The 16,963-nt window shown below is 44.1% G+C and overlaps 1 protein-coding gene across 10 annotated transcripts in view; it reads right to left on the reverse strand.

The window, feature by feature from the left end:
* Positions 1–16,963, reverse strand: part of MTCL1 (microtubule crosslinking factor 1) — a 131,731-nt gene that overhangs the window by 33,728 nt on the left and 81,040 nt on the right. For 5 of the 10 annotated variants that reach the window (XM_036880692.2, XM_057504043.1, XM_036880694.2 and 2 more), the window contains 4 exons: positions 16,308–16,439; positions 8,336–8,458; positions 5,262–5,492; positions 3,165–3,362 (listed from right to left, as the gene is read on the reverse strand). In XM_036880692.2, coding sequence (XP_036736587.2) covers positions 3,165–3,362; positions 5,262–5,492; positions 8,336–8,458; positions 16,308–16,439 — 684 coding nt within the window. The remainder of the gene's footprint in view (positions 1–3,164; positions 3,363–5,261; positions 5,493–8,335; positions 8,459–16,307; positions 16,440–16,963) is intronic. The other 5 variants (XM_057504045.1, XM_057504046.1, XM_057504050.1 and 2 more) reach the window with 3 other exon arrangements.

Here is a 16,963-nt window from a genome sequence, read left to right on the forward strand (position 1 = left end):
AATTTTCACTGACAGCTTCCCAAGAAAAAATGTGGGTGTGTGAAATAACTAATAGACATTATTTAATAAGTTATAAAATAAGAGTTATTGGCCAAAGGCTTCAAAGAAGCCAGAGTAGGTCTGCTGAGAAGTCATGTGGTCATCTGGGAAAAATTCACTCATTAGTGAGGTGCAGAGTCTGTTACACTCTTTGAAAAGTACATCATAAACAGACACCCATGGTTAGCTCTGCAAGGTGGGACTGGGGTGGACAGGCTCCTTTCATTAACTACTACATATGCTATTTTCACAGTAAGAGAGACAAAAATGCAAGCAAAAATAAAATATCTCATAAATAAGCTCTTTATTTCTTTTCTTTGTATAAAGTTATATTCTCCTAAGTGAAGTTATAAAGTTGCAGCATCTGAAAAATAAACCATGGTACGACCTACAATGTTGAAAGGTAAAAGCTACCTAGGCTCAAGAGAATTTCCTTATTAAAAAAAAAAAGTCATGGCAAATCACAGTTCTGACATGCAGGCCTTATCTAGTTACTCTTTCCAGACATTTCTACATCTTGAGTGAGGCAGAAAGCTGGGCTTCTGGGCACCTAGGTGGGTCCAAATCCAGGAGGCTCAGGGAGCCAAAGGCACTTTGTCTACAAGAGAAAGGCCTACTTTGACTTAGGGGAACCCCTCCTGAAAGCCCTAGGCTTCAAGATGAGTCCTGGATCGACAAAGGTCCAGGGGAACAGACGCTACTCCATCCTATGGCTGCATCCTAAGAGAGACTTTTCAGTGGCCAGTTGTAGACTTGGAAACTAGTATGAAACAAATTCCATTAAATCTTGCTCTGAATTTTACAGTAAGTTCCTTATATTTACACTTGCTTTAATAAAGAGGTTATGCCACATACCTGAATGAAAGCGTAACTTCTTTTTAGTAAATTAATCTGATTCTGGGAAGACTAGTTGTTGGAACCACAGGGTCATAATTCTGGCACTATTAATCACCTTGTAATAAAAAACTTGATTGCAGGAATTGCTAATAAGTATAAAATGCACATACAGCCTTAGGAGGGCTGGTCTCAAAAGCTTAACATAGTGGTGAGCACGCTGGAGCCAGTGAGAAGTATACAATGTCCTTTGCAAATTTCCAGCCTCTGCTCTTCCAGAAGGCCAGCAAACTGAAAGAGCTTATAGTTTTCAAGGACAATCAAGTCACTGCCAATAAATCGTGTAACTAAAGATCAGTCAACACGGAACATTCGGCGTTCTCAGAGCCCAACCTTTCCAACCTGATGATTTTTTTCTGAACTATTTCCAAGGCAGATTTGATAGATGTAAATATTTTTTAAAAATTATTTTAACCTCTTTGGACATAATAATGCTGCTATTTACTGTGTTCAATTATGAAAATGTTCAATATGACACACAAAAAAAGCAAACCTTGGGAAATTTTGTTATTCACAAATTTATCCTTGGGAAAGAAGCTAGGCCACCTTTCCCATTCTGCTTATCACCTCTGGAGGTTCTCAGAGTTTCTGAAAGGGTATGGTTCTGCACTGCAGCTTTATACACAGGAGTTCCTGCTCTTGCAGCCAGGCTGCCCAGCTAATACCCACTAAAAGGCAAACAAATTTTCTGAGAATGTTCATTCCCAGGCCAGCTGTCGTACAGTAAAGCTCATTAATCTTCTGTCCTTGGCCAGATGGCACTATGCACTTAACTAGTACGGAAAGAAGGGTCCATTAAACACAGGCCTGATTCTGCTGTCTGGACCCCCTACTCTGTTCAGCCCACCCATGTGTCTTTAGTGCACAGTGTACAAAGTGTAAACTCATGGATCCTTCTCTACTTTCAAGCTGAATAGCTAAAAAATTAGCACTGGAAGGAGAAGGCAAAGAGAGATGACATTATCATACACTGAATGTGAAGTTCCAGCTGAGTAATTTTACATCATTTTCCACCCTCAGGGTAAAATTTTCCATGACTAATATTGTTTAGAAAACCAGATGTGTTACTTTTTTTTCCCCCTTTTCCAAAGTATTTGGAGACACATTTGGGAAACACCCAACACGTGATGCGGCAGGTTTCTGGCTTAGTGGCAACCAGGGGATACCACTAGAGGTAATCACAGGTACTTAACCAGGCTGACTGAAAGTATCTCTTTTAGACAATAATACTGCTAGATTTTAAAGGATTATTTGCAAAACAGCATTTTATTGTCTAACTAGAACGTTGCTGGAAAACTCATTCATGAGCTAAAAATCTCCTCATGGGCACTGGCATAATGACGAACTTCCCAATAACCACAATTAAAAGTTCCTTTGAAAGTTTAACCTCTTTCTTGAGTCATATTGTTCAGGGAAAATGAGGGGTGAATGAGTGTGTAGAAAACAGTCTGCAGTTGTGAAAATCTGACTTGTCTATGGAGAGAAAGCAGTAGGGAGGAATATATATACCCTGTAGGCCTGTACTCAGATATCATCACGTTTCCACACTGGGACCTGGGCCAAGGCGCTGACAGCAGCCCCCTCCCACTTGACCCGTGGGGCTCCGGGCTGAGGGAGGAGCCGCAGCTGTGGCGTCCAGTGAGGAGGGAGTGCCTCAAATGCTTGCGGTTGAGCCGCTGCAGCCGCGCTGGGGGAAGACTGCTGCCCCCAGGGCCCACCAGGCCCTGCCCCTCACCCCCAAGCCCGGGGTTCAGGGCTTGGGGCCTCCAGCTCTGCCCTGCAGAGCCCTCAAAGCAGCAACACAGCATCAGAAGGGACTCAGACCAGCAGGTGTGGGAGCAAGAAAGCTTTCACACCACGTGCCTCCCAGGGCCTCAACCCCCCAAGCCCATGACGGCTGCCGCTTTGGGAAAGTGCAGAAAGTCTGGGTAGCATCAATCCTATCTTCTGGTTTATTGAGCAGGGTCGGTCTGTGGCCTTGAGAGGACACAATGATTTGATCTTACTGTGGTCCTTCTTTACTGTATAAGCCAAATGATTTAATGGACTGACATCAAAATGAAAGATTAAAGACGTAATTTCCAGTAAAATATACAGCACCAGACAACGAGGCAGACAGAGGACTTCTCCGCTCCCTGGAACACCAGCATGTAAAATAAGGTGAAGGGGGTAGATGAGGAGTCTCCTCTCCCAGGTGTGGGTAGAATAATGGGCTGGGACCTCACACTCACCTGCCTGTGGAGATGCACCCCATCTGCAGGCTGCAGGCGTGGTCCGTGGTCACCTGCATGCACAGGGGAGTGTGCAGAATGCTCCCCCATCGAAAAGCCGCAGCCTGGACTGTCATCATCCCGGTCTGGGCCATCCCCCTTTCGCTCCCCCTGGACTCCAAGCTCACCAAGCCTAGGGTGGGTCTCTGGATGCTCACTCTGAAAACAGCAAGAGACAATGATCAGAGCTCCACCTGAATCCTTTTGCTGTGTGACCTGATTTTTACTGGTCCAGTGTAATTATCCTTATGGGTAATCAAGTCTTCCTTCTTACTCCTTCCCCTAATATGCTCACTTTGGCCATTTCATTCATTGGCTGCTTTCTCCATTTAAATAGTATAGAGCAGGCACCCACTTCCCTAGAAAAAATTATAAATTTTACTATTTATAAATTATTCAATAATGAAAAATTTTACTAGTTATAAATTGTCATTGCTTACAGTTATGGGTTTATAACTTTGAGGAGGAGGAGGACCTCCAAATTACTGATCAGTAGAAAACTTTTCAACTATTTCTAGGTTTTGCTTAATGATGAATTTCTATATCATGGATATTAGGAAGCAGACTGAATTAATTTTGGAAGACTTTCTTCTCCCCAAGGAAAGAGAATTGCCATTCTTCCCATTCATAGGATGACTTAAAATTATGTACACTATTCACTAGAGTGAAAAGCAGACAAAAGGTCTTTAGGGGCTAAAAGGAAACCAACATTCACAATGCTTTGAAGCAGCTGACAAGCTAGAGGGGAGGATGTCCAGAGTACACCAAACACCAGCGGGTCCAGCCCTGCCCTTACCAGAAAGCACAGCCAGGAAGGAGGCTGCAGAGCTAGGGCTCACTCTGACCTAATCTATATGAATCAACCAGAAGGCAAACACCTCTATTCTCTCTGTTATGAATCTGCGAATTGAGGCATAAGAAAGAGAACATACACAAATTTCAGAGGTGGCAAAAGTGACCCTTGGGAGCTTAGCACAAACCCTTATAAAACTATATTGGCAGAACAGGCCCTAGTATTTAGGAACAAAAACTTAAATGGAAAGAAAGAAGAAAGATTTAGAACTATGTGTGGGGAAAATGGAAGTTCCTACGGCCAGGATCCTCACCTGACCCTAAACTACTTGATGATGTAATTGGCCTGCTGCTAGGCTACTGCTTCCACACCCGTAGGCAATGAGCTACTATTGCCTGAGTCACTATATAAAGTGCTCTGGGCAGAGGCAGAAACAGAGGTGGATTACAGATCTGCAGACTGCTGGATGCAGACATGATTCTACTGCTTGACCTACTGCTGTGAGAATAAAGCTGGGTATAAATGCTTTTACCCAAGAACGTTCTGTTGTCATTTCTCAGTCTCACTGAATCCATAGTGAACTTTCCCGGGGCTGAAACCGTCAGGTAAGACACTACTAGGTTTTTCCAACTAGCAAGTAAAATGAGACAGTTAAGGACCTATGGGTGATAATGTTAATGAGTTCATAAGTTAGCAACAAAAGAGATGGCAATACAACTTTGCTGCTGAAGAGAGTTACAGACCAGTATCCTTAACACAAGGGCAAAGGACAGCAAAGATTTCTTGGTCTAATTTTACCTGGACAACCCATTGCATTTCCACTGCTTGGACTGGATGTCATGAAATACAGCTGACTCTGAACAAGGTGGGTTTGAATAGCGTGTCCATTTATATAAGGAGTCTTTTCAATAAACCTATTGGAAAAATTTCCAGAGATTTGCAACAATTTGAAAAATTTTCTTTAGTTTATTTGATTGTAAATATAGTATGTAATACACACAAGACACAAAATACGTGTTAATCAACTGTGATGCTATTGGTAAGGCTACAGGTCAACAGTAGGCTAGGCCTAGCTAAGTTTTGGGGAGTCAGAAGTTACATGCAGATTTTCTACAGCACGAGGGGATTACCCCTAACCACCATGTTGTTCAGGGTCAGCTGTAATTTGAAATAATAGAACAAGAGTTTGTGCAACAGGGAGAGAGGGCAGTGTCTAGGGTCAAGAACAAAATATACATATAAATGAACTCTGCAGGGGCAGGTACCTCCATGAAATCCTCTCCTTCCTCCTCTGTCTGTTTCCCCTGCCGCCAGTGTTTCAGTAGCCACCTGAGTTTCACGTAGAAAAGGAAAATGTTCTGCTTCAAGGAGCGGAGTTCCTGCTGCATCAGATTCCTCTCATCGCTCCAGGTTCGCTCATGGAGGGTGCTGTGCAAAGCCAGGCTGTGCATTTCTAGTTCTTTCCACCTCAAGGCATAGAGGTGCTCCTCTTCCATCTTGAATGGAAGGGAAGGGAGAGTGTGACAAGCAGCTATCCAGATTTGCTACCCAAACCAAACCCATAGTCTTTGCAAACTGCCATCCCTCTGCAGCATTCTGCATGGGGATGGTAAACACAGAAGCCCCCAAAGGTCAGGACACTCAGGAGTTTTCTGTTTCAGAAGCAAGTGCTATTTCAAGGTAAGGTATTATAATTATTTTTCATTGTCAAGTCCCTCATGGTGTTTTTTAGATGTCTCTCAACTCCTTCAGGGTAATTGTTTCTGAGATGTATGGTTGACAGCAGATGTAAATGCAGGTCCCCTTTGCCATGTGTATGTCGGCTTGCACACACACAGGTGCGCTACAGCTGTAAAGAGGGAATAAGTGGAAATCCTTCCACTTGACTTCCTGAGCCCTCTGGTGCCCAAGTAGAAGGAGAACCCCAGGGGCATGCAGAGGCCCACAGTCAGAGAGCAAGTGCCGTGGGGCCGGCAGGAATTCTGTCTGAGCGTGCAGCCCTCTACCACATGAGTGGGCGAGCAAACAGGAAAGTTATTGATAACCTACTTCTACGCCTAAGACCACACATTCTTATTAGATGCGGGCAACTCTTAGGGAGGTAAAAACATTGCCGAAAAAGAAATCTTTTCCCTAGATGTTAAACATTTAAGTTCCTGCTTTTCAGCATGTGTGCAGGCCCTCTTCCAAGCAATAAACAATTACTATGTGTCGATAATAACTAAGCAAAAGGATGTGAATCAAATCTTGTTTTATAGATAAGGGCACAAGAATAGTATCTACAGTAGTTAAAGTGATATCTGGGATCAAGGCTTTCTGTTCCATAGTCCAGAAAAAAGGGTCAGAATGCAGTCTTATCGTTATCAGCTGGGCTCTCCTAATTTACCACTCCCTCCTGTGCCAAAAACCAAGGCAGTGGGTTTTGTTTCACTTGTTTTTTTCCCAAAGTACTAGATTAATGTTCAGAAACCATGGGGATATGAATGTGGCTGCCTGAGGTCAACACCAATCAGTCGCTGTGCTAATGGCCAGTGAAGAGCAAGAGGCAGCTCTGGAAAGGTCCCTGGGGCTGCACCATGACTGGTGTGAGCATCGCTGCAATGCCAGATCTTTTGTGCACTTCAAGATGAAATAACATAAAATAGTGGTGACTTAATTCACCATCTCAGCAGACCTAGAGTCCCACTGAGGGACACAACAACAGGAAGGAGTAGGGACAGGGCAGCCTGGCACATGGGACATCCGGTGTTTGCAATTTACTTGCAGTGTTATCAAAGGCCATCAACTGACTCTGGGAAGACTTCAGCTTTCTCAGCTGCAAAGTGAAGCTATCATGAGGCACTGTGCAGAGGGCCTGGCTCACAGCAGGTACTCCAGAGGTGCTAGAGTATTAGCTGGTAGAGGGCAGCCCTCGGGGAGGAGCGGCTTTCTTCCTTTCATCTGCAACCTCCTGGCATGTTCCCTCCTGACTCACCGTGACTTCTCCACCGCCTTTGCTGCCTCCTGTTCCATGACTGTAAGCACTTGCCAAGGCTCAGTCTGTCCTCTGCCCCCAGGGGACATTAGGGGACATCATCTCTTCCCCTCTGAACAAGCCTGGATGACATCTTGCCACCTCTGACAAAGGTCTGGTTAAAGCCTCTTAACATGCTCCTGAATCCAAGCAAGTACTAGACATGGCTGAGACCCTGCCATTTTGACGTCTGCATCTCCAGGGATAAACCCACTTTGTAAACATGATTTTTGGTGCAGTGAAAAAGAAAACGAAAGAAAAAGTTAAATTACTTAGGGATCCACTTTCAAGTAATTTGAAATGATTCTCCTTTTGTAATAATATGTGAAATTCGACCAATAAATGAAACTTTTGAAAAGATGGGCATCTAGTGGTAAAGTTTTGTTGTTAAGAGAATATTTAGATCTTGGCATTCAGCTTTGCTCTGCAAGGTGTAAAAGGTGCTCTCTTAATTAGTTTTGACCTATTTACATGAGCAAGACCACGGACAACTTGGGGGCTATGTGGTACATACATTCCTTGCCAAAATAAGTTCTTGGACGTAGCCAGTGCCTTATTTTGCACAGGATTATGTATTTTAAAACATGTGGTACCTTATTCAAGATCACCTGGTTTTTGTTTTTAAAGTTATTGCTATCTTTCAAGAACAAATAAAAATGGAGAGAAAAACAGCAATGGCAATTCTGAGCCTGGGTATCTGTTCACAATTTAATTAGATCTGGGTTGATAGGGATTGGACAGTCCCTCAGGGAGGCCTGCAGGCTGTGAGCACCTGTGTCTGCAAATCTCTTCTCCTAGCAACTCTGGGATTTAATGGATTAAGAATAATTAGCCGGTAACAGGTTGTTCTAAAATAGCTAGAAGAGTCAATAAGGCCACAGCTCAATTAATGGCAGTTTTGAAGATAACAGTTTAGGGTGAGTTGTTGATGTTTCTATCAGAAAATTTACCTAAGATTGACAAAACTTTCAAATCTGCAGGACCACAAATTTGCAGCTGTGCTCACATGTCCAGCTGCATTTAAGGCCCTTATTTTTATTTTACTTTGCTGGTTATGGCTGCAGGAAAATTTAGGTATTAGGAAGAACTTCCTGAGACCATGATGTAAATATTGAAAAGCATGTTTTAGAGCAGAAAGGTACAGGTATCTTTATGAGATGTCTGAGGGGCAGCTCGCCTGGATGACCTTTCCATATGCCCTCGAGCCCTGTGAGTCCAGGAGTCTGTGTGTGACAGGCAGCATTCTTTCAAAATACATCTTTTCATTGCTCTCCAGGTGCTCTGCAGTCAGAGAAGCAGTTGTGTGAAATCCGTGTTAATATTTACCTTACGGATCTTGTTTGTAAATTTCTCTGTCTCCTCTTGATGCAGTCTGGTCGCCTGTGCAAGCTGACCCTGTAGCTCCTCTATCGATACACTCTGTTCAGGTAAAACAGGGGGGCCCCTGAGCTGATTGGTGGGATAAAGGAAGGGGTTTAGTCGAAGCAAGAACTCTGCCTGAGGTGAAGACGCAGGACAGACATCTGTACAAGCCAGGGACATACACGGAGCGACAGCATGTGCAGCAGTGGAGTGACTGCGGCGGCTCCCTCGAGATCCTCTCCTGTGCTCATGGATTATGTGGGGGGGCACTCCACCTGCCCTTCATCTCTTCCCTAGGCAACAAAGTGGGCAAGTGGCAAGTGGTGCCAATCACCTGAACTTCGACCACCACAGTAACCGCACACCAGGCTGCGAGAGGGCAGCCAAGGCCTCCCAGATGTGTCTGCTACTGCAGTGGCTTCTAGACAGGTTTCTAAAAGCTGGGGGTGGTCAGAGCCGGTGATTATGACCAGCACAAGCATGACCACCTCACACACAGCCAGACTCTCAGATTCACTGCCCAAGTTCATATGTCTTTCTAAGCTGCATAATTAATATGCACATATGCTTTATTACTAGAGTTTTTCCTGCCCAGTTGGGAGCACCTTCCTTTTTCCCTCCCATGGTTGCCCAGGGTAATTGGGGCAGAGCTCCTTCAATGACCAGGAACGTTGTTGTGGGCCTCTCAGTTGTATACATTGCTCAAGAGGAACTACACAGAGATGGGCCTATTAGATTTTAGGTTAAAAATAGTTAAAGGGGTTTAAAAAATTCTCTTTATTGGTAAAGTTGATCTTTTATGTCCAAACAGCAATGATAGAGAACTGAGAGCTACTACTTTTGAGCTAATTGATTTTTTTAGAGATGGAAACGCTACTATACTAAAAATTTCAGGCATCACTAAAACTAAAGCATGACCTTTCATCTATTTGTTTATGCTACTGAAAGATGGGGGATTTATAAAGCTAGAAATTATAGAGTGGACTGTTGCAATGAAAGTAAGTGTCATCTTACTGGTTTGTTCTGATTCCCTTTAGCTAATCTGCTACTTCTCACTGAGAATACTGTTTGTTCTTCCTAATCTGTCTTACCTGGGCTGTCATGAGTGAAAATCATACAGTAAATAAAAAAGCAGATCATGTCCCTTAGCACAGGGGATAACCAAGAGAGTTTACAGAGAGAAGGATGGAGACAGAAAATCAGAGATGCTGGAGTAAGCTCATCTTACTTCCAAGAAACTCAAGAACTACTGAGATATTTATGCTCCCTTGATTTGCTAGTTAGTAGAGATTATTACCATAGTCTTCTGTATCTACTAGGCAAGGTTTTGGGTTCTCTTTGAAGAGAGGCATTTCTCTACACATTGAATCTACTCCAATGATTAATTTCCTCATTCCTAAAAGTACTATTTTTAAAAATATTTGAGGTCTTCTACAATAATGACTTAATGTTTTCTCGTGTTTGCATGCCTTTCATAGTTTAGAACACACTTCTGATAATTCTAGAATCTGAAAGACCTTGAGCTGAATCCTGCTGTTGGCCAGCAGCAGACTCTTGCTCTACATTTGTGTTCTTGGCTTATGTGTTTTCAGTTTTGCATTGTGAATGCATCTTCAGAGGGGAGTTAGCCATGATCTTGTATGTGGCCTGGGTTGAGAATGTACCTCTAGGTGGGCTTTGTGTTTGCAGAAGCAGCCACAGAACATAAACTTTCCTCTCCTTGGGGACTCCTGGGCCACCAGGTGACAGCAATTCAAAGCCTGACCCAGGTGAGGCCCGCTGTCTTTGAATTTATTTGAGACAGACTTAATGCTGGTGGACAAGCTTCCCTGTTGCCTCCATCTACCAGTAGTGGATGTCCCTCCAATTCAGCTTTTCATGGGGTGCAGCCCTTTGGGGGTCCCACTTCAATTTTCCCTGCCTGTGTTGGGCCTACGGCCTTGTCTCCTATCCCCATGGAGCTGTTAAAACCCAAGGCTCTGGGTTACCAAGTCTGGCAACTATCCCCTTAACCCACCCACCTGAAGGTCACAGGTACTGCTCCGGTTATCAATTCTGAAATCAGTCCAACCCTTGAAGATTTTCCTGACTTTCTTGGCAATTCAACTATGTATTTAAAAGGTCATTTCATATTTTATGCAGCATTTTATTCAACAATTATAAATATAGCAGTAAATAAAGCTGCCCCTTCTGGCAGGTCAGGTGTTTGCACAACAGTGTTTTCAGGCACCCAAGCTGCTCTCCTGCTAGCTTTACTTTTCACACATTACTCTCTACATTTAAAATGTAAAATTCCCCCATATTTTAGCACATCTGGTACTAGTCCAAAGCTCCACAGTATTAGATGTTAAAACAGGTATCCTAATCCGGCTTATCTTTTAAGAAAAGCAAAGACCTTTTTAGTTTCTGCATATTATACTAAACTATTTAGTTTGGTTTTAATCTTAATAAATAATGTATATAATAACCTTTTATATTTTAACAAATAAATGAGCCTCACACTTCAATACTGTTTGGCTAAACGTGTTTCTCAGTTTGAAACACATCTTTGAGGGGTCACAGAAAAGGACCCTCAATATTCTAAGTTGTTTGCCTGGACTGTTTGATTTACCGACAGTGGCTCTGTGTCACTGGGCAACAACAGGAACTTTTAGGTCTTCCTCATCTATTAGATGTTTTACTTTCCTTTATTGTCTCCTTTTGCTAGTGGGATATCAAAACTTCTACAGACAACTAAATGCTCCTGGTTGGGATGCTGTCACTCCAATGTTACAAAAAAACAAAATACAAACATGTTACAGCAAGTGTCAGTCCACATTATTCCATTGTCATACAACTGCATACTGTCATACACATTTGGAGAAAGTTTTCACATAACACATAGATTTCCTCTAGAAAATAAATTTATTTCCCTTCATTACCGAATTCCCAAAGCTTTGATCCTAAAAACCAACCTTTGCCCACTTACCTAAGATTCTGATTATACATTAAATTCATCTTGATCTCTCCCTGAGGGTGGTTTACTTAGACACCATCCTCAGTTGATCCCGAGGTTGTGGAGATGTACTAATCTCGATATCACAGACATTTTCCTGTGTCACTGTTCTGACACCCACCACTCATGCTTCCCCATCACGATTGTGCCCCACACCGATTAACACTGCTAACATCTTCAGAGAAATAGCTTACAAATTACTTCTCACACTTAAGAAGAAGATGGCACTATCTCAAGAAACAAGAAATAAAAAAGGGAATGCTTTTCATTATAGCTACTCTGGTACCTAACCATGCTATTTACATATTAGAATTTTATTCTACTCCCATTCCCATGACTTCATTTTCTGGTGAGTCCCATTTTGCTCTTGCCAGTTTTACTCTTATTTCTTTCAAAAGTGGTGTCTGAGGTCCACACGTGTATACACATACTTGGCATAAAACCCCATGTCATTTTATCATGGCTGACAGCTGAGGCACAGGGATTGCAAATGCTTCGTATGATTTGTTGATTAAAGGATAAAGGAGGAGTAAGGGAAGAGAGCTCTGAGATTTCTGATCCAGAAATTCAATCCTTGGGCACAGGCGTGGTTTCATTTGTACTTGAAATCTGACCAGTGCCCATGCTTGCCTACTTCTCATTCAAGACTATTTTTAAGGTGCCCCACACATCCAAACCACATATTCTATATACTCTCTTAACAAATGGGAATCTGGCAGCAGATTTTTGGGAGCCACAGGGAGCAAAGTCAGGGAAAAATCCGGTGTAAGCATCTTGCTGAAATCCGAGATGAATAGGCAACAGGAATGTCTATCCCTGTAGTTGTTTTGTTTGTTTGATTTTTTTTTTCCCTGATCAGTTAACTTCTGTGTGTTTGCCTTAATGGGTTAGTGGATGTTAGCAGGTTCTGACTTCAGCTTTCTCTGCCTGTGACTGTCTTAGGAGTGCTGGGCATGGATATACCATTCCCTTCCTGAGCTTAGTGTATGCACCATCTGAGTGGCAGGTCTCCTACTACCTGGATTTGTTTTCTCCTGAGATGCTACAGAGTAAGAAAGCAGATTTTCTTTTTCTCCTTCTTGTTATTGCTGCTGCCACTGGTACCATTACTAGCAGTATTTAACTGGGCAAAAATTTCCAAATCACCAAAACAAGAGCTTATCTTCTTTCTCTTTTCCCCAAATATGACCATCTCTAAGGTAAAATACATAGAAGGCATTTCACAAATGGAACTTAAGAAATTGATCCTTTTTTAAAACTTTAGCTTAAATACAGATTTTTCTTCTTTTAAGCTGTTGATACTAGGAGTCCTATCAGCTCCCCCACCCCACCTAAGGAATTAGGGCAAAGAGCTAAAGGAAATTCACATGTGTACAGCAGTGGTTGGCTTGCGCAGAGAATTAGTGGTAATTTCAAGGGCAAGGGAAGTGGTGTCGAGAATACTGCTTCCCATACATCCAGCTTCAGCCTGGCCTCAGTCTAGATGCAAGTGTCAGTCTTTGCCTTTCCCCAGTGGCCCTCTGCGGTGTCTGGGCCACGCGCACGGCTTCACCAGGAGCAGCTTCTCTGTCATGCTGCCCTGCCAACTGAGGGGGCTTTGTGCGCCGTTTCTGCATTATAGCCTCATAGGAAAGCAACCGTGGGCATGAATCTGGGACGTTTTCATTTAAAGACTTATTTTAAGAGTTCTGCTCCCTAGAATTGTCCGTTGTGTAACTCTTTAGCTCATGTAATATTTAAGACCAGACTGAGCCGTCTGCCTGGGTAATGCCCACCTCAGGGACAGAACAGCTTCCCCAAGACCCTGACTACTAGGGATCTACGTTCAGCTCCCCTCCACAAAGGAAAAAACATGGAGCTACCAAAGTGGTTCTAGAATATATATTATCTCTAAAAAAATATTTTAAAATATAATGTGCTTGCACACAGAATTGAATTTTCTCTTTTATGGAAAATGCCTTAGTGAATAAAAGAGTCAGGAACGAAGGATGTTTAACTCCTGATTAGACTATTTCCTCTTCTAGGAAATTATACTCCTTAGACCTTGCCTTCCACTATGAGTCTTTCTACTTCTCTTTTAAAGGAAACCAGACAGATGTTTAAAAGAAGAAACATTTCTCAGCAAAACAGCAGGCCATACACTAGCCAGCTGAATGACTATGTTTAAAACATCCCCAAGGGGAAGAAGCATTTGTTGGAACCTCTAGACCTAACAGGGGTGAGCTGACGGTCCCTGCTGCCACAGAGCAGCGCTCCCCATGGACGTTGGAAGGACTGAACCAGGCCTGAGCAGACTGTTCTAGACCCAGTTCTACCACCAACCACCTGAGCAGCTGACTGGCAAGGCGCTTCACTCTCAGGGCTCATTTTTCTTATTCACTGAATGGGGAACTAGTCTGAGATCTCACATTCTCTTCTGAGCTATAGTATGTGGCAAGCCTAAGTTGTCATATGGCACCAACTCACTCTGTTAATCTACTTCTTATGGAGGTTTATTTTCCCACAATGTTCAGTTGGATTCAACAAAGTATTTTTCTCTCTCCAAAGTCGCTGCTGGTTTCTGAAACTACACAAGGCATACATGTATGCGGCAAGTGATGGGAAATGTATCGATGCCCCAGTGCAAAACAATGCTTTATGTTGGAGTTTAACTAAACAAAGTTAAGTGTGACAAGCCTTGAATGATGCAGCCTGTGGGAAGGGAGTTGTGTATCGAAGAGAAGAGGGCTTCTCTATTCAACTGAGCTGTGTTTGTGGCACAGGGTCAGGAAACAGACGGTAAAAAAGGAGAAAGAGCTAGAGGGGCAAAGAAAATCAGTGCCACGACACGGGATGCTGTGACAATTCTTTGGCCTGGCAGTCTTCAACAAGGAGTTATCTCCTTATTAATCATATTCACATTGCACCACATTTAACATTCTTTGGGGCACTTTCTCAATCACTGCTCACTGGTTCTGACAGTCATCCACATAGGACCACATGAGGCAGGCAGGCCAGTATCTTTACTCTCCTTTCACAGATGAGAAAACAGACTGAGACTTGCCTGAGAAACAGAGCTAGTAATGGACTATCTGGGCCAGGGCCCAGAGGCCCTGATGCCCTTTCCAGCCTTGATTCCAAAGCAGCAGGACCTCCCTGCCAGGAAGAGCTAGTGGTATAGTGTTAACTGAAGGCTGGGAAACACATCTCCTGAGGTTTCCATCCTGGAGATGGATCATTCATTTGTAATGTACATAATTGTATTTGCTACTGGCCAAGCAACCAGCATTCTCAGATGGAAACCCTGAGTGGGGCAAGGGCTGGTCAAAGGGGCTCACTGTGAAAGTTCCACAGTGATAAGATACACCAGTCAGTAAATCCACATTTGGGAAAAAACCCAAATATGTGATGTTCATTTTCACTTTTGGTATAAAACCTCAGAACATTTTACCTGCAACTTTGGAATGAGAACACACTAAAGTTGATATGCTGTGATACATATTCAACTCCATGTCCAAAGGCAGTGTTCAGAAAACATATTTAAAAGTTACAGATGCTTTCTCTGGGTACCATAAGGTTCTAACTGGGAGGGCCGCAGGCACCTTGCTGCTCTGTGGACTGTACATGGGGCCTCTGCTTGCTTTCTGGGAGTTTGGCACTGATGTGTGCTTGGCCCCTACCATGCAGAATGTCTCCTTGTCACATCTCTGTGCAGCCCCCAGTTATTCCCTCTGGATACCAGATGCCACCATCTCAGGAGAGCCTGGACTCTGCTCAGGTAATGTAAGGATGGTGGGACTTTAAAGGATGTTTCTGAAACTATTTTTGCTTTGATGTAAGCTTTTTGGAGACAGTTTTCACATTATTGTGTGCCCAGTTTATGAGAGTAGAGACATGCCATACTCTCTTACAGCACAAAGCAAGAGCCCCATTTGGAGCTATTCGGACTGTTGTCTGGGTCAGCGGCAGCCCCGCACACCCACTTTCACAGGAACTGTAGCCCAACCAAGGTGTTAGCTACAAGCTGAGCCCAAAGCTTGGGTGCTGCTTCATCCCAAGTGTCTCTGTGTGCTTAATTTCTAGCCAAACACCAGACCTTTTTGCTGAGTGAGCTTCTGTTTGCTTCCAAGTGTGAAGAGTCCCCCCTCTTCTGTATCCCTGTCCTTTGGGAGCCACCAGGATGCCTCAGACCTGAGGGGTACATCCCCACTGGGCCTGATATGTTAAGAATCTTCATCTACACCTTTTCTAATGCAGACTGTTGCTCTAACACTCCAATAACTTGCCTTAACCAGCAGCATCAGAGCTCGCTCCTCAGAGCCACCTGTCTTTCTGTCCTGAGTGGAATTTCTTAAATGGCAAAGCTTTCCCTGACTGGACTGCTGACTACTGTTCCACACCACAGCAAGTCCAGAGTGGCTGGGAGATTTGTGGACAAGAGGTTACTATAGCAACAGGGATTGCTGAAGTGCCTCCAGGTCAGGAACATACCCTCCCCCTACCCCCAATCCTGCCCTGGACTGGAGTTCGGTCACTGGAAACTATAGGATGGGCCACATGAGACACAGATAAGGACAGTTTCCTCCAGACTAGTAAAAGCGGTGCTTAGTTTTCATTCCTGCTTTCTTCATTGCATAAAAGGAGCCACATAGTGCTCACAGATGGGTCTCTAGGCCTTGCTGCATTTGCAGATGCTATGGCCCTGGAGAGACAGGCCTATAGGCAGAATGATGCCCATCTGATGGGGCTCCTGCAGTCCACCTGTGCTCACCCTGGGGCGACCCAGTTCCAGCTGCATGCAATGGACTTTGATTCCAGTTAAGTCCCACCTGGTTCCATGTTTTCCTGCTGTGTTCCCTAAGGGCCTGCAACTCAGATGGGAGACATCACACAGCCAGCCACACAGCAAAAGGAGGGGCAGGGGTAGGGGTGCTTGCAGGGTTGGGGGGCTGGCTCGCTGACCTCTAGGTTGAAGCAGCTCTGGCCTCCAGGCCGGAAGCTCCCAGTGTCCCCATCGGCGCGGCGGTGCAGCGGCTCCTGCGGGGCCCCTCGCTCCTGACCAAACTGCCACTCCATCTGGTCCTTCAGTTTGGACTGTTAGGTGCATGGGAGGGATTGGTTTTTTTTTTTAATTTATTTTAAATAAAAAACCAAAGGAACATAGGGTAGGGATGGGAGGGGGGGATAAAGAAAACAGAAATGGGTAAGGTGGAGGACAGAAAATCTACTGGATGAATAAAAGCATGAACAGAAAACTTGATTTAAACACAGTGGCATAAGAGAGCAAAGAGAACAGAACCAAAATAAGATGAGCAAAATGATGGGCTGACAGATCCGAAAAGCAAGAAGAGTGAGGGGGAAAGAATGCGAAACGCCAGTTATGAGGCGCATGCAACAGGGAGGCACTGAATCAGAGACCCAACCGCAAGCACACAGCTGTGAAGGATACGAAAACAAGGCTCCTCCTTCCTCGTCGAGCAGCAGAAGCCATGATCCAGGGCGGCAGCTGGGCCATGCACCCAAGGGTGACCCATAGGAAAGCAGTCCTTGGAAGGCTGGCCACTCTGCCCGAGCCTGGGATGGGGAGGGCAGCGGGAGCAAGCCGGCAGCGAGATTTT

This window comes from Manis pentadactyla, chromosome 6, assembly GCF_030020395.1.
Source record: "Manis pentadactyla isolate mManPen7 chromosome 6, mManPen7.hap1, whole genome shotgun sequence".
Lineage (NCBI taxonomy): Eukaryota > Metazoa > Chordata > Mammalia > Pholidota > Manidae > Manis > Manis pentadactyla.